Below are 18728 nucleotides of genomic sequence, written 5' to 3'. Positions count from 1 at the left end.
CCTGCTGAATAAAGATACTGTGCTATTTACACAGAGATAACCTGCATCATTACTATTAAGTTTCATCCCGGCGATTCCAGCTGCACAGGATCAGTTGGATGTATATTAGTGATCTAAAGGGCTGTAACATTTAAACATTTTAGCAAGGAGCTTATCATTGCCTAGACAAGATGAAGGGCTGGCAGCTCTACTTTTTCATCAATTTGGAAAAAGATACTAGTGTGTATGCAAGTGCCTGTGGGGGATGAGAAAGCTTCTCTGTGAGCAAGCAGATCTTCAGAATTGAACCTGAAATGCAGCACTGTGGGAATCATCTTGAATTGCAATAGGCACAGCATGGTCTGCTACCAGTCCTGCCAGCCAGGGACAGAAGTCTCCTGGTGACAGTTACTTACCCAGGCTTTATTTCAAACACAAGCAAAAAGATGACGGTTCAGCCCAATGAACAAACAAACCACTCTCACGTCCTAGAAACTGGGAAAAAAAGGACATACAAAGTCTTCTCTCCTTCGCAATGAGCAACAGCACTGATCCCAAACAATAGCTGTGTTATTGAGTTGGTTTTGAGACCACCACCTCAAAGGGTCAGCCCTCTCTAGTCCTCCTGGACCCAGACCTTGCCCAGACACGATGGGAAATGCTCCCCTGCACTCCACGGGCCCCGCTGCAGACCACTATCCCTGTCTGGCATTGCAAGGGAGAACAGGTTTCTACACAACACTGGAGCAGCTAAAAGGGTTGGTGTTAATTGAAGCAGCAGTAGGAAAGCGCTTTGGGCAGAAAAATGGACACAGCTGGTGGTGCCAAGGCACCAGGTAATTTGAAATAAAGCTGGCAGGAGGGAGAGGAAGGATGCTGTGCCTGTGCACAGCGCGCGGCTGTGCCGGCTCTGCAGCCTGCAGTCTCTCTTAATCTCGGCTATTGCAGCTCTCAGTGGAAGCAGTGAGGCTGTTTCTCCTAACCTCAGGCCTTAAAAACCCCACACACCAAAACCACCCTGATTTCTTCTACAATAAAGGCCTCAGAGCAAGTAACCATTTTAGCCATGTGGCCTGCGTTAGGAATAAAGAAGGAAAAGCTGGGAAAATGGGGAGAAAAAGTGTGGTGGGAGAAGTGACGGCTTTGCCAGCTGGCCAAGTGATTTGTAGAGTTACCTTGGATGTGTTATTTATCTCCCCAAGCTCAGTTTCCCGCTGCAGGTTGGAGTGACAGCCCCTTCACTTGTAAATCAGGAGGAGAGGGTACTGCTATGCATTATTCCTCTGCGCTCTGCTACCGGCCCAGCCACACAAACAAACATCTTATTTTTTGGGGGAAAACAAAATATAAATGCTGCTGCCAGCACAGTGACTTATATATACAAGCACGGATGTATTTGTTCTTGGGTTAAACGCCTGTCAGAGGGTCTTTCTAAACCCCCTTATTTCCAAGAGGCCTTATATATTTGACCTGGGGCAAGATTGCTACTCCAAAAAAAGAAAAATAAGCATTTCAGATGTTTCTGATTTAGGAAGGACATGAAGATGATCAACAAACCTTCACTTCCTCTGGGTATTAACCATGCTTCATCTTCAGTTGCTTTTTTCATATGGAATTAACAATTTTCTCCAGATTTATATAAAATAGCAGAAGAATGCAGGTGAATTTGATGCTGCAGGTGAACTTTGGTGGCTTTTTGAAAGCCCTGATCTCTGCACAAGTGTGACTGTCAGAACTGGCACATTTCTGTAGCTTTGCATAGTACTTCACAGGCAAAAGAAGAAATGAACATATCCACGAAACAGGGAATTTATGTTAATCTCGAGTCTTACATCTAAATTATGCCAAAGACATATTTATAGGATTAAATTCTCCCATCAGCTAAACCAGCATAAATCTGGCGTAATTCCATGATCTGAAGATCCGTTGCTAATTAATTAAAGTCCCTCCAAACCCAAGGAAATTAATACAACCAAACAACATTAAAAATAGAGTGCACACTTCTTAATTAACTCAAGGCTCAGTTCTGCATGCTTCCTCTCACATGTTGCTCCAGGAATACTCCAACCAAAGCCAAAAAAATCAGTCCTGGGACAGGAACTTCAAGCCCCTGCTCTCAAATCTGTGCTTACTACTCTGCTACTTTTCTCTCCAAATATTACTGTAACAGAGTAATGGAGTTTGGTTTTTAAATTAAAAAATTCAAATATTTCATTAAAAAAACCAAAGCAACCCAAAACAAGAGCTTATCTGTCATACGGGCTTTCTATAGGAATCTGATGTCTTTGGAGTTAATGATAATCTCTTTGGTCATGTTTAGGCATCACACCCGTGAAACTGCACCCAGTAAAGTTATTTTGCCCTTTCATGCTTATTAGTATCCTTTCTGGATTGGTGGGAGTAACTGTAGTATGTAGTTATCTACAAAGCCAGGTAGTTAAGTGGCAGATTTTGTTCACTGCTATGGAAATCTGCCTATTGTTATACTCTTCTTTCAGCTGGAGACAACAGTAGCAAATATAAGGAAAAGGTTTTTTAAGTTAAAGTGAGCATAAAAGGACCATTAAATTTCCAAACAAGTGTGTTTTCCCCGGGTTCAGTCCTAAACTGTAAGGGCTTTTAGAGTGAACTAGCAAAGTCCCTGCACGCTACTAAGCACATGTGAGAGAGAGATGTGCTCATGTGCCATGACAAATTACTACCACCAGGACTTAATCAGGAGTGTAAGCACCCTCTCGGGCTAGGCCAAAGCCCCTCGTTATATTGTGCTGTGACTATAATGGACTGATTATTAAAATCTTTCTATTCAGAGGGATCATTAGAGAACTATGATAAAGTATTTGATTAACAGAAAGTCCAAGCATGACATACTTTACTGACCTACCACCAGGCAGCAGAAAAGAGCCATTTTCAACACCTTGCACATGAACTTAAAAAATTAGATTTTTCCTGATTAATTCTGTTGTATAGGATTATAAATCCTACCTTCCCTCCTCCTTTTTTTTTTTTTTTTTTTTTAAATTTAGTTGGTTGGTCATTTAAAGCATCTATTTCTGTTCATTTGCTCTAATTTTATTCTGCATTATCTATTGTTTTATTGAGCAGTTTCAATATTCTGGTTCTATATAAGACTTTTCCCTTAGTCAGGAACTGCAGTCTGTAATAATAGCAATCAAGGCAGTTCATTCTGCCAAATGTATGTCAGAAAAAAACTGCTGTGACTTTGAAATATTGCAAGTGACTGATGATAACATAATGTGTGAAGCAGAATAAATGCATACAAATGGAAGTTTGAGCTGAGCAGTCCAAGTATGAACCAAATACAGTGTCAGAGCTCTGCACTGAAAGCTCTACGTGCAGGTGGTTGCAGTGGGAAATTACCAAAGGCACTTTGAAAAAGTGGCAAGCACAGTTTCACCTCAGCCATATCATCCTTTCTTTCTGCCTGCACTCAGCTGTAAAGCAGAATGAGGTCATGTTTAAGTATAAACCCTGGGTCTGGAAAGGCATTTGGTGTTTAGAAAAGTCATCAAAGCTATGATGGCTGGGATCAGGGCCCTGCTTTATTCTGGGCTAACCTAACATGATTGGCACTAAACCATATTGTGCAAACAAAAGTATCCAACATATCCAACCGGTTCATGTTAGCAAATGCTTCTATCTGTTTTGACCCGCAAAAATAGAGAACCAAGGTGTGCTTGTCTGGGAGCCTGTTCTGAACCAGGCCAATGCTACAGACAAAGTCTGTGAACTATTTCTCTGCCTGGGTTGGGCAGAGGCTCTGCAATGCCTGTAGCAGTTGACATCTGGATGTGTGCTCCAGGTGCCTACGTGCCTGCTTCCGATGACTCAGACCTTTGCAGGCTCTGGTGCAGCCCACTTGGGCTGCATGGAAACTGAAGCACATAGCACAGAAGCTTTCCAAAGCCACTTAGATTTTACACCATGCCAGATAAAAATCTTGAGCCTCTCTGCAGCTTACTGCCTTGGTTTCCTTGTCACCACCAAGTCTTCTTTGGGATTTGGACAGAGGTCCTTAAGACCTCGTGATATCTCATCTCCAGAGCATTTTTATCTCAAGGATACTGAGGTCCCACACATTCAGAGAGTAAAGGCTTCCCCACACTGTCTTCATCTTCCATCTTCACTAATTCAATCTGTGTTTAGACATCCTGGTGACCCTGCTGGGGACACTGTCTGACTTCTCCTGATCTCCACCTGACTGCTCTGGGATGCAGCCTACCCGAACGGTTTGCTCTGAGACTTAGCAGAAAGCTTCTCTGGGTAGTTTCCTTAGACTTCTCACTTTGATAATCTCCCGCCTGCATGGAGCTGAGCGATAAGGAACTTAACACAAGAACTTAACGTAGCACTTATCCACCCCTCCATAATCATTCACAAGCATGCAGCTCTTCCCTCTCCTCAGTGCCTCTCATCTTATTCCCTCTGTTCCTGCAGCCAGCTTTCCTCTTCCTTGCATCCTATTTCAGAAAGGGAAGACACCTCTGGTTCAAACACAGCTACTACCCTGCTACCATTCTTGGCTCTACATTCTGGGGACTTTCCACACACTCTTTTTTCCTTTCCCTATCTCTGAACTTGACTGAAGTAACAAAGTAAAGGCTAGCACCTCTTCACCTACTGATGATTCAAGGACAGTTGACAAATAACAGGTGTTTTATGGCAGGCGCAGGTAACCCCTGTTGCACAGTTCCACGGATGGAAGCAAAATTCTTAGCTCAGGAATAGATAAATCCCTCCAGTTGTCATACCATCAAGTTCACTATTCATATTTCAGCTCTGAAAAAAAACTTTATTTTTAGACAAAAGCCTTTCATTTTTATCTGGAGAACAGGACCAGCAGAAGACTATCTTTATGGTCCAGCTAAAGGTTAATTACCTTTTAAGCCAACAAAATGAGTTAGAGAAGATCTATTACTCTCTCCTGTTTCGCTACTCTTGCTCATTTTAACCGAAAAAGGTTGATCAGTGTTTTGACCAACTTAGGTCAAGAGTCAGGAATCTTTGGCAGGTAGTGCTGGTATGGGGTAGGCGAGCTTAACCTTTATTTGCGGTTATTATGTTCAGTCGTCAAGACAGCTGCATGCCCAGATCTTTCCTATGTCCAGGGAAAGCTTTGCACTCATTTTCCACCCCACTTAAAAGGCAATGCTCCTGCCCAACTCAGTTGGAGTGAGAAGTTAAACCTGTTCCTCTCAAGACTGATGCACATAAATGTAAGAGAAGGTAGCCAGAAAGCAAAAAGTGTACTACAGGAACATATGCATTGACTGTAAACCTAATCTCTTCTTTAGGAATTCATAAAAAGGTAAGTGCTTGGAGGGAAGCCACTCACTGATACTTCCAGCTTTACTGTCACTAGATTTATAACCAAGCAGTTTCAAATTCTGCAGCCATGCACTTACTCACTCTATAAAACTTTAAAACAGATGAACAACTCAGCTTAAAATAAATGCTGCTTCCATATAGTTGGATGAGCAACACTGCTTCCAATGGCTGTACTGCACACATGTTGCAGGGTAATATCTGGTCATTTTACATACCAAGTCTGAGGTGCCTAAAGCTGTGAAGTGGATAGAAAGTAGTAAGAAATAGCTTGCAAAGTGATACCTACTGGAAATTTAACACATTACAGTTAGTTAGACTGTTTTCATGAGGGTGGTTCGTGGGCAATTAAGATGCATAAACAACTCACCCGGCTTGCCTTTCTGAAACATTGAATGCAGTGACCCTTCTGAAAGTGATTTCATTCCTAATCATTCCATTTATTAGGAAAAAGAGAAGGCATGAAGCTCTTTTTCATGGCACCTCTTTTCCATTGTGCAACAACTCCATCACCGCAGTATCGTTCAGATGCAGAGGTGCCGTCCCATCATGAAGCTCTATGCTATATGAATGCAAGAAGGTCAAATGCCTTTTCCTTATGATTTTCTTTCTCATGCTTCATCCCAGTGCTGCTATTTCAGGATCCTTCAGCTTACCCATCAATTAATATTATGGTATATTTAAAAAGCCCACTACTCTGCTTGCTGCTTTTATATGTTTTCATTAATTAATTTTCCATTACATGGATGTTGCAAACTTCGGACCTGCTGCAGAAACTTTTAACCCACCTCATCAGTTAATATTGCAGCAGATTAAAAAGTTGCTAAAGTCTGTGTTTCTGTAGCATCTCCATCTCTCTCAATTTCTAATCATGAATTTACTGTGAGACCTGCAAGCACCAGATGCACACCACTGGCAATCAACAAACCCATTTCTCCTGCCCTTGCAACACAATGGGTGGGAGCCACAGCTTCCCTGCGGTCCTACAGCCAGCAGCCCCCGCTAGCAAGTGATATGTGAATGGAAAATAAGGTGCAGAAACACTTCTGATGACAGTGCAGGAATCTCCAAAACCTGCAGCTCTGCATTAGGCCATTAGTGGGAGTTGGATGCAAAAGGACAACATCCTTAGTGAAAGCTATTAGCACTGTGCTCATGCAGGATTACAGAACACTGTAAGCTTGGATCAGACAGTTGTGGGCTTGGTAGAAAGAAGAAGAGAGAATAGTGTTGGGACAAAAACTTTCTGCTAGGGCTTTATATGAAGTAATGGATACCATTTTCAAAAATCAGAATGAAGCTACATGTTTTCTTATAGTCCATTGGAGGTTACAGGTCTTCAGCCTGCATTCGGTGGCCTGGGAATGAGCTCTGCAGAATGCAACTACCCCTAGCTCCACCTGCAGGTGGAGGGCAGGCAGCTGGCTGGCTGAGAAGCATTTCCACAAGGTGAGTTTCCTGGCATGAAGGCCAACTGCAGATTATCTTTGAGGTCTTCAGTCGGGAAAAGAGAAGGTGGATGTGCTTTGAGACCTACAGCCTGTGCAATTCCCAGTTTCACCCCTGTGAGTCTAATATAGACAGAAAGAAAAGGATAAACTGTGTTATTTTGGGTGGTCAAGAAATATTACATTGGTGTGTTACTACAGGGTTTTTTATTTAGTATCCTGATTATCTGAGAAACTATCTTTTTATTACGTGCTACTCTGAATTTAAGGCTTTTATTAACAGTGCCTATATCTGAATCAGCTAGGGCTGGATTCTTACGACAGATTGCTCAGAAATCTGGAATTAATTTTGATTTTTTTTCCTCTCACTAATGTAATTTGAGTTATATGAACATGAACTTGTGACATGATCTAAAGGTAGGTTATAAGAATTAAAGTTTGCTATTTAAATTCAGGAGTTTGATTCACGTCCAATCATTCTCCCAATATGCAGAGTTTTCTCATTTTCTGGAATAATAAGAAAAAGGTTCATTGGGTGGGGATTTTACTAGTTTACGTGCTGTGTTCTTCAGAATGTTATATATACAGCTCAGAACAGTATTTAAATTCAAAGCAAATAACCAAAGCAAAGCAAAGCTGAGCTCTTAATAATGCATTCACCATTCTGCAGATGATCACTGTACTTAACAACGAAAAATCCAACTAGGTTATTATTGTCAGTCCTGTGCAGGGTTAGGATGTTACCCAAAACACTGACTTTGCCCATAGCTGGTAAAAGATAAATCAGCAAGTAAGGGACACCCTCTTGGGTTTTCATTAAGGAAAAAAAAAAAAAACCACAAAACCAAACCAAAGAAACGAAAAAAAACCCAAAATTCAGGTGGGGTGAAGATCTCAAAGAAAGGGATACACAGTCCCAAGGACTCAGAAAAAGAAATCAAAGTAGCTGGGAAGGAAGTAATTTTCCTTGGACTGGAGTCTTTGGATGTCATTGACCTCCAAGACACAGAATGAAAATCTAAGGAGAGAGAATTAATAGCAAGGAGACAGGAAGAACATATATTTATGACTGAGGGCAGGAACTTTCTAAAACTCAGGGTTTTGCTGATGATATAAAAAAAGGACAAGAGAAAATCCATACCATTTATTTAAAGCATATAGCTTCTGATTTGCTAAAGAACAGTCTGAGATGCTACGCAATGGCTCTCTTCTTTGCCTCCAAAGCTTTGGACATCTGAAAGTGCAAGACTTGATGCTAGTGAGCTGTCTTCAGGGTGGCCATGAGGAAATCACTGTAAGTATCTAACTCTTCCCCCCAAACCCCAGGACAGAAAGATGTGACTGTCTTCTCAAGCAGTAACACAAACTTTTTGCTACTTTTTGCTACTTTTTGTGATTTATGCCAAATGCAATAGCTTCTGTAGAAGCTATATGGTAGCTGTACATTACTCTGCCACATTCCCCACCTCCCACAGATGACCACCAGGAGGTATGCAACTGCTGCTGCTTCTTTTGGCACACAGACAACTTAAGCGTTCCTAAGCCCATGCTTGGCTGGGGTGAGTGCCGTTTGGGGCAACACAGTTGATGAACAGTAAGCAAGAGTCCACTCTGTGGGCTCTGAGGGCTTTCCTGCCTTTTTTTTAATATTGTCACTGTTTCCTTTTATTTCAAAGTAAAGTCTTTGGGGCAGAACACACAGGAATGCTCTTGGGAGATAAGTAAGGCAAAACAACTACGACTTGATTTTTCAGCAGTACTTGGTGTTGACAGCTTCTAGTTACTTAAGTGAAGAGCTGACTGCCGGCCTCTGGTAAGTATGAACTTAGTGTTTCCTCTCCCTCTGCCTCTAATGTGCTGTGTGGCCAGGACTGTAGTGCAGAAGAAGGGAGAACCAGCAGTAGCAGCAGGGATGTGAGCAGGATCCAAACGCTTTGCTGCTGCCCCCTCCTTGACCTCCACCAAAGCCAGCCACCAGTGCAGTGCCTGAGCCATTGCTGCTGCTCTGTAGGAAGCACAGACATCCTATGAAACACTCTGAAAAGAGGTTGCAATTATATTTATACCTCCCAGGGGTGCAATGGAATTTTTAAAGTTTAGGGCTGAAAAGACTTTGTAACAGGTGTCAAATTTAGTGTCAGCATGCAGCTCCTCATGAACTAAATGACACATCCTCCTCAAACTCTCCTAGTAAATTTGGCAGTTCCTATTACTATAGCCCCTGTCATTACCTTGAAAGAAAAATATATACTGAGAGAAAACCGACACTCTGCCTGGATGCTGCTGGTGCTCAGAAGGTTAAGTCTCAGTGGCAAACAAAAGGGGACAGCAATCTACCTGGGCATATCAACTGGCTGCGTAACAGCATGGCCAGACATGTTTCTTAAGATCTGCAACATGTGAATGAAGTCATCAGGATGCTATGATAGGTCCATCATTCAGATGTTACCCACATTATTTTCTATATTGTTGTGCTACAGCCACATGTCTATTTTCAGGATGGACTTGAAGCACCTGTTTTCAGAGAGGGCATTAGTCAGAGACTCGTCACAGACTGGACAGTGAGACCCCAGCTGGTCACTCTGCCATGCCAATACAGCAAGAAGCCAATCTCATTCTGCATTCAGACCACTCACTGCTGCTCATGTCTTTGTTTTGGCCTAGAAGAGATTTTCTGCATGTGAAGAAGAAAGGTCCGAAAGACCAGTTTCTTTACAGTGTTTCAGTTTGTTACCCTTCTTCACTAAACTGTACCTGTACAAAATGTTTTTTGAAGGCATACTGACATTGCACTTTGAAAGTTATAACTTTTTTCATCAAAAACATCTTGTTCATCCCCAAAATGTTAGATTTCCTTGAGTCTAATTTCCTTGATTTTCCTTGGAAAGAATAATCGTGTACAGGGTTTAATCTTCTGTAATATGGCTAGAATTAATTTTTTTAAAGCCCAGCAGATGTATAGGAGTTTCTAAGTGATGTGCATTTTGCCACATGCTCCACTAATATTTCACTATACCCAAACTTGCATTTGAAAGAATAATTCTGATTTTAAACCGCATCACTTCAAATATGTGGGAGCACTCACTCTTCTCTCTAAAGGGCATCACCTTACACTTGTGAAATTATAAGCACAATATGAACCAATGCAAGCAAATGTACTTCAATGTCAGCACATTCTTGAACCATACTTGCTTAAGTGTATAAATTTAAAACCAGGTGTATATTGAACCTTTTTGTGTTAATGTAGCTGTAGCCTAATATAAGCATTTTCACTTTATGGTTCCTTGGTAACTGGAGGATCACTCCATACTGTTAGGACTGCATCCCATGCAAATACATGGGCACTAGCCAGTAGCAGCACTTTGAGGCTGAGAGCAGGGTGGCTGTCAGCACCGGCTCTTCAGCATGCTTAGGGCACCACATCTTGGGTTCTTCTTCAGTGCAGTGGGTACCAGACAACCAGGAGGTCATCAGCAGTGGTCCCACATCCCAAACACAGGTACATGGCCACAGGACCATCACCATGGCTTTGGTTCTCACCACATTCTCGGTTGTTCCAGGCTTCTTTTTAGCACAACTCAGACTGCCTGTGGTATAAAGGGGCACGCAATCACCACGAGTTACGAGAGGAAATTTCATCAGACAATTTAATTTTTGCAAGGTCCTGGATGTGTTTTGATGGCACCCCAGCATTTCAAACTGATCACAGGTTTAATACCTTTCTTAAGTAGACTGACGATGGGTAAACTCCCATAGAGACTCAAATACTTAACAGAGGTGTTGAATATCATTGCAGTCCCCAAAGGCAACAGCATTTTGCATGTGTTAATCCCCTGGAGAAAACATAGCAGACATCCCAAACCTAAAAGTGTTTCTGGAAACCCCAAATGCCTAAACAACTTCACCACGGTGTTATCCTAACTACAACTCACAGCCCATGGCATTGCAGAGACGTGGTTTGTGTTTACACCTCTTTATCGCTTTTCCTGATTCTCTGGGTATTGCCTGAATGTTCGGAAAAGGTAATGAAAAGCCCTAAGCTCATGCCTATACTTCCTGCACTGAGACCAAAATCTCCAGTAAGCTTGCCAGACCTTTTAAGCGGCCCCCTAGGGATTTAATACTGTACAGCTTATGGGTTTATATGAAATTTCATAAAAGAGAAGCCCTGTATTTTCACATAAATATATTTATTTTGGGAAAGATCAAGAAATGCCAATATATTTCAAACCAACTCCCTGCTGCATTAAAGAATGTGAAATATTCATGTGAACATTTGCGAATCCTATACAGTGAAATCTATTTCCCTCTCTATTTAGCATGCAGGCTGCAGCAGCTGAAGGTTGCTCAGCTTTTTCATTAGGAAGAAAAGTAAGGATGATTTGTGAAAACCACATGGAAGTAATCATAAGGAATGGTACTGAAGGGTTTTTCAAACAAAATCTTGTAAGCTACCTTGTAAGCATGCTCTTTCATGTGTTCATTTCTTATATGGCATTTCACAGCTTCAGACTGTAAATATTTATGGACGTAATTAGAAGTGCGATATAATATGCTTTCATAATATAGAAATAAAGATTTAATGGCCAGCACACACATTTTCAGAATATATATCTCAGGCTCTCTAAAGTCTCCCATAAGTAGCATCACTCCAAGCAAATTTCAGTTTCTTTGTTCAACCATTACTCTTGATAATGTTATGAGTTACTTTCTCATCAGTGCTAAGTTTTGCCTACAGACCCTGCTGTGGCCCACTATCTCACAAATAACCTCTTTCTTTATCCACCTGAACTCTGATAACTATAGCAGGAAATGGAAAATGAGGAAATCTAAGTGACTATGATCCCCAATTTCACCAGGGAAAACACCTAGCCTTGGGAATTCATTTAAGTCTCCTTATGCTATGGATTCCCTAAGCATTAAATGGAAATGACATTTACTTTCCACTGAGAGATGCTAATATTTAAATATTGCTTGAAGATCCTTAGATAAAGAGAGCTATACATGTGCACATTTTTATGCTTCTTCCTGCTTTCCTACAGCTTCAAGATATAGTAATATACTGAAATGCTGAAATTTTCTTACAAAACAAAATTGTACTTGGAAATGTCAGGCCTGCACAGACCAATGACCCAGAAGCTGCTGAAAATAGTGCATCAGAAGATGTAACCTAGCCTCTCCAGGTACCTAATTCTGTGACAAAGCTAATTGCTTACCAGCCATGACCATTTCCCCCATGTACCAAGAACTATAACAAGTATATAAATGATGCCAGAAACAGTCCTTAAGGGGTGGTTTGGATGCATTCACCTTCACTTGGAGAGCGGTGGTGGCAGAGATGAAGAATGCTCATCTGTGTGGACATGAGCCATGCTCTGCCACTTGGCAGGCTCGCTGCATTTGGTAATAAAGTCACAGCCTGTGAAACTCCCCTATGTGTTCAGATTTTTGTCCTCAAGCTTACAGGGGTAATGCTCTGAAGGGTCTGACTTAACATCTTCACTAGCACTGGAGATCTCTGGAAGCATTTCTTAGGAAGATTACAGGAAGAAATTTTACTCCTTTGTTTTGCATGGAGACCCTGAACATTACAGAGACAGAGATTTTTAGCTGAGCCAGCCTGATCATAGCTGGCATATCAAAGTATTTAGTACATAACTGACTATAAAGCTAATTGCAATATATAAAGTATATATAAGGTTCACTGAAATTAAATTTTCATTGATCCTGCGAGAGTTTGTATTATGTTACTGCTATGTCAGCACAAAATTCAACGAAATCACTCCCAACATAGAACAGATTCAAAGAATTCAAGCCTTCTCTCTTCATGCAGTATGTGTGAGCAGACAGTGATTCCTTTGAGTCTGCATACTGTCACTTATTGACTACTTTCCCCCTACCTCATCCTATGGATGGAAGGCAAATGCAATAGCCTTAATGAAGCATATTCTTAAGACGCAAGGGTTCACATTCATTATGGCAACCACAGAGAAGAAATTCCATCACAGTAACTGTAAAATTTTGTTACATGCCTCTAACACAAATCATTAGAAACTGAGCTGAGGAATAGGTTCAGAATGAAAAAGGATCATGAGATTAGCCCACATCTTCTAAAAATCAGACTGCAGATACAATACTTTTTAAATGTTTGGTTGTTTTTCACATTTCACACACATCCTGATTTAGGAATCAATACCAGAGTGAAACACAAACACTGCAAAGGCACAATACATACATTAACTTACTAATTCTGACCCTCATAGAAACACAGTACCAGAAACATCTCTAGAGACCTCACTGTTGTAGCCCAAGAGATAGATTAGTAGTGGGATAAGCATCTAAGCTTTTGGGTACTAGTAGGGGTCTTTTCACTGAAACATCGAATTTTCTTGTACATCCCCTTCAGGTTTCCCATCAGTGTCCCAATTTACTTTTTTCTTTAAGAAACAGCTTCTGTAACAAGAAGGGTTGAACTATGCTGTCCCTTTATAACAAACGATTCAACTCTTTCCTCATTTTCCTGCTAATGAAGTTTAGCCTATCTCATTAATGTTTTCCAAATGAAACAAGAACAATTCAAATTAGAGCAGCGCAAAGTATTTTTAACGATGTTTCTAGGAAAGTGAGTAATCCTGTGTCTCCGAGGAAATGAATGCCTGTGTAAGAAATGGACTGGATTGCAAGCACAAGATGTTTCCCTTCATGGAAAATTAAATTAAAAGAAGGTTCCAGAGCTGAGAGAGACCTTCCCTTAGGACCAGCTCCTCCTTCTCCAAACCCTTACCTTTGTGAGAAGACATCTCGGTAGGGGCTGCCGTGCTGCAGTGCGATCCCATATCCTCTGTCTGCCACAGTGTTCCCGACCGTGTAAAAAGAGCAGTCTGCGTCATTGATGGCCACATACTCCAGTACCGCTGCATCCCATACAAAGGCATAGTTCCCGTGTTTCACCTGTGGTCAACAGAGGAAGAGCTCAGACTATGGACAGTCCAGTCCAAAAGGAGGTTGGTATACCTAAAAATGTGGCAGTTTCTGCACTCTCTCTTCTTTAAAAGAAGTGAAGTTTGGGTGCCCAACAGCCTTCAACACAAAAAGCGTGCTGTGACTGCTGCTATGCAGTGCTTTGGCCAAGCACCTCTGCAGGAGTGGAAGAAACATGATCTGAAACCAACGTGGTGTCAGTGAAACAGCGCTGTGCAGGAGAGCTGTGCTGTCTCTCTTCAAGAAACAAAGGAAACATCAGGCTCCTTCCATCAATGCTAAATTCCACCCCAAATCTCCCACAAAGCTTTTTTCTTTCAGCTGTAAACCCAGCCATTTAGAGGAAGGTGGATATTGACATTGGGAGAACAGTGGGACAGTAAGCATGGCTATCCAGATGTAAGACCACCACTGAAGATGGTCCACATTTCAGTCATGCTTCAGGTTGCCATAGGTGTCATGAATTTGTTTTTGGGCTCTGTGTATGATTGTGGCCAAGATCACGCCAGCTAGATGTTTTGCAATTATTTTTCTCATCATGAAGGGTTTTCATATATTTTCAAGGACTTTTTGTACAGCAAGTTCATGTAAGTCATTGTAACTTTCACTGAGATATACACACAAACCAACTCATTATACTGAAAAGCTTTTAAAGTAACATTGTGCTACCCATTCACATTCGAAACAAATCCAGATTTTTCTTTTCATTTAAATATGTGGGATGTATTTCAGCATAATATAATTTCAGCATTTATTCAGAAGCAAGCTTTTTAAAAATCAGTCTAAACAAATCCTTCTTATTTCAGTGGGTATTTACTTTCCAGTCAAATCATGTTTTTTCTGAAAAAAATAACAATCTCTACCTGCTCTACCAGATCTTCGACAGTTTTCTGTTCTGTTGGTGTCTATGTCAGACCTGAAGAACCACACTGCTTTTTTCCTGACCCTCTGCTTGGCTTCACTCAGTGCTTTCCTAATGCCATATTAGCCAGCTAAGCTGTAAAACTAGGCTGAACCCATTGACTTTGTACATCTAAAGGGAATAAATATGTGACAGTTAAGTGAAAAGTAAACAAAATGCAAAAAGGCCATCTGGGGCCAGGCAATCCAGAGAGAATTCAAAACCAACTCAGCATATCAAAATAAGCAATGTCAGTACATCATTTAGGTTAGGCTTCGACAGTGTAGATTATGTTTTTAAAGACTGTTTACATATAAAAGTTACTGAAGCAAGGCACACCGGCTGCTTGCTCACAAGATGTAGTGCACAAGGAACAAATTGCATTTGGGACACATTCCTTTTCACTGCAGGCCTGGGAATGGAGTATTTCCTATTTCCATTCATAGGCATGATACAGGGAGGATTTGTGCAGATTTTGGAGCAAAAAGGGAGCAATATTATCTGTGGACTCCACAGGACCGGCAAGATAAAGAAGATTCTTTTCAAAATACACACACACCAGTGCAGGATTGGGTCAGTTTAATCTTCTGGGTCTGAAAATGGTCAATAGTTTTCTTTATTTTTGGCCTCCCAGTGAAGGTTTAGGTCTGTCTAAAAAGCCAGGGAATAAGGGATGGACGTGAACTTGCTGTTAAGAAACAATACAGCTTGTCTGCTTGTCTTACAGGCACTGAAACTCACAGAGCTCTTCCTAGCTTAGGTTATTCTGATCTTCCTACAGGCACCACTTGGCTAAAGAAATAGATAACACAACTAAGAAAAAAACCCCTTCCTAGGAGCATTGAAAAGGATAATGACTCAGCCTGAAAAAGAATCATGATGTGCAGACAGCAAGGGAGGGAAATAAGAGACAAAAGCTCAGAAAAAGATGAGAAGGGGGGAAATGAATCCTGAGGAGGATCAGATGGACTTTGCAAACAAAGGAATTAAGGAAAAGTGGGGTTCAAAAGACAAGTAATTTCACATGCAGGGAGATAACCTTTGAGGTGATGGCAAGAGTGGAGGGTTATGTTTTGACACCTGCTTTTGTCCTAACCCACCCTTTTAGTATCCTAGGGCACTGCATTCACCTAAGTAAAGAGACTTATCAGCTCCTCAGCTGGTCACGAGAAATTCTCTTAATTTGGCTGCCTGGCTGTGTAACAATTCACAGTGAAAATATATAAAAGCAGTAAAAGCATTTACTGCCAATAATATCTGTGATGAAGTCGTATATATAAGAGCCTTAGAGCAGACCTGATAACATCACAGTTCAGGTTCCCACAAAGATACTGTGTTTCATAGATAAGATCACAGTGAGCTTCTGTTAAAGCCTGTGGGGCAGGAAAGAGATTGAAGAGCCAGAAGGGATCATCCCAGCCATCTACATTTGTCACGTGATTGCTCCATGCAGTAAAATACATCCTTTTAAGCATTTCTGCCCTATCCATTTACAAGCCTAGGGAATTCAAATCCATGGAGCAAACCTAAGTTGCAACCGTTGTGCTTGCAATCACTCTTTTCATGGAACTGCTCCTCAGCCTGACAGTTTTCATAGCTGTTCAGTGTATTTATTTGTACTACTTTTTATAAAAAATAACTTTCTTCTGTCATTTCTAGTTATTTTTCCCTTTTCACTTCTAAACACTCCCACTTTGGGGCTGACACTTTACAATTCCTGATGAACCTTTCTGTTACTTAGCTGAGCTGGATACAGCTTTCTTTAATCTTTCCTTCCAAATCTCTCATTTCAGTCCTCCCATTAGCAGTGACATTAATTTTGAACTGCCTCCAATTCTTAATTTTTATATATGAGAGAAACACCTGTCTTGCTAAGAGAGAATTAGTTATCTGGCAGCTCAAGAGGGCACATGATTCCCTTTTTAGCATACCCTTCTTCTGAGATTCATAGCCTAAACTGTCTGCCCATGGATCTTTCATGCAGCTTAAGACTGGTTTTAGCCTAAAGATCTAAGAATAAAATTTTGCTAGAGTATAGCATACTCAGAATGCTGCTGACATTTCACAGATTTGCACCTACAACTATGGGATAACTACACTATCAAAAGGGGGATGATGCTCTGTGGGAAAGGAGAAGGGAATTTCAGAACAAAATATCAAAACCCCGTATCCTTCCCTCTCTTCCTCTTACTACGAGAAGCATGTATTTCGTAGCATTGCAGTAGCTATGAGAAGACTTCCACTTCGGGCCTCAAAATGAGCAGCAGAAAGTCTAGCTCTGCATTATGAGAAAGTTAAGGAGCTTACAGTCAGTCAATTATGGGGACTAAATGAAAGCAAAAGCTCCTTGGAAAAAGAAACGGTTCTTTGTAATACATATCTTACTACTTGCAGAAGATCCGCATCCCTGATTCTACATTTCCACATAGCAGATTTGCATTTTGTGTTGAGATAACAACATTCCAGGATGGTGACAAATCTGCATGCTATTCACATACCACTGCGCAGCCCAGGATCACCAGGGAAGTGTTTGTAGGAGGGCAGTGTATTATCCTTTAGCAGCAACCCCAGCTTTCCAGTCCATCAGGGCATGGACAGCTGACACTTCAGCCTCCTTCCCTGTGGCATCCTGCCTGTCAGTATGACAGAGGCTAAAAAGGTTTTTGGAGTATCTGATGACTGTAGTCATAGGAAAATGAAAAAAATCCATTAAAAAACCTACAGGCAAAATTGAACCTGTTGGTTGTTCATCAGGGTATTTTGAACTCATGTGCTACACTGGTCGTTAAGTAAAACTGGGAGGTATGGTACTAGGCAGAAATGCTTGACTTCACAGTTTTGTGAGCAACTGCAAAGGAGTTATTGTCAAAAGAGTTGTTACAGAGAATAAGGGCCATCAGCACGTAGATGGTCAAACTATTTTTATAATGTTGTTATATTTCTATTTTCTATCACTGCACATTTATGAGATTTTTATTTGCTGAAGCCCTGCTTGTATATATTAGTCAAAATGATGACTCCACCAAAACCCAGTTGAGTTATACCAGGAAATCACTTAAAGACATTACACTGTTGCATATGCACACATTTTATGCCAACACAGACGTGGATACTATTTCTTCTTACAGCTAACCCATTCATGCAGTAGAGTAGGCTGAATAACGTACTTAAGTACAACTCCAGCATCCAAAAAACACATTTCTGGGTCTAGAAAATTATAAACTTCAGAAAAAAATAACTGTAAGTAAACAACAATTAACTACTGCAATTTTTCATACTTGAAATTTTGGACAATATCTTTTCTGTATTTTAAATTCCTCTTTAAATGAAATACGAATAATCCTCATGAAAGAAAAAATGTACACAATAGGCTGCAGGTTAACCAAAGTTGTCTCTTTTTTTTTTCCTTGCGATGTCTCAAATATCTAATCATCCATAAAATGTGTTACCTGTTATAAAAACAATGCAAATTTTAAGACCAGGGAAATCTTAAGTTTCAACTGGTTAAAATGATATTAATTTCCTGGGATAAAATTATTAACAATGCTGATGAAGCACACTTTCTGAATACCCTGTGCCTACACTCAGGTGGCAGGGTGGTGATGCTTTTTTCTACTCATTTCCACCAGAGTCAGGCGCCATCCTTCCCATCTGTCTGCTGTACACCTCTCCCTGCCTACAAAGTTGTCAGTTGCATTTTAGCTAAGAACACATGAACAGAAACAGACTCTTCCGCAGCATAGCAGCAGCAACCCCAGCTCTGACCTAAAACCTGTCAAAGACACTGATTAATCACCTGCTACAGACAGCACTTTGGGGTTTATGTTCTCCAGTATGGACCATGCCACTGCAGCGACTACACAGGGGAAACACACCATCTGATGCTGCTAGCCCTATGCCTATCAGTGTGGACCTGAGACTTTGGCATGTATAAATACAGAAACTATATTTCTGACATAATCTTTGTGCATTCAACAAGCATGGAGTAGCTGCAGCCTGCAGAGGGCTGTACTCCATTCTACAAAACAGCCTCGCCAAGACTGCTATTACATGTGGAATGAAGAAGAGGGAGC

At 41.0% G+C, this 18728-nt stretch overlaps 1 protein-coding gene across 1 annotated transcript in view; it reads right to left on the bottom strand.

Annotated features, from left to right (window-relative positions):
* LOC104410308 (glutamate receptor ionotropic, delta-2-like) overlaps positions 1-18728 on the bottom strand; it is a gene marked incomplete at its 5' end in the record, with an annotated part of 299373 nt that overhangs the window by 55010 nt on the left and 225635 nt on the right. Inside the window, 1 exon segment of the mRNA XM_010020436.1 lies at positions 13558-13724. Within this exon segment, the coding sequence (XP_010018738.1) occupies positions 13558-13724 (167 nt within the window).

Source organism: Nestor notabilis, unplaced genomic scaffold, assembly GCF_000696875.1.
Source record: "Nestor notabilis isolate BGI_N333 unplaced genomic scaffold, ASM69687v1 scaffold4268, whole genome shotgun sequence".
NCBI lineage: Eukaryota > Metazoa > Chordata > Aves > Psittaciformes > Psittacidae > Nestor > Nestor notabilis.
The sequence above is the reverse complement of the archived record's forward strand: the minus strand, read 5'-3'. Positions and strand labels throughout refer to the sequence as shown.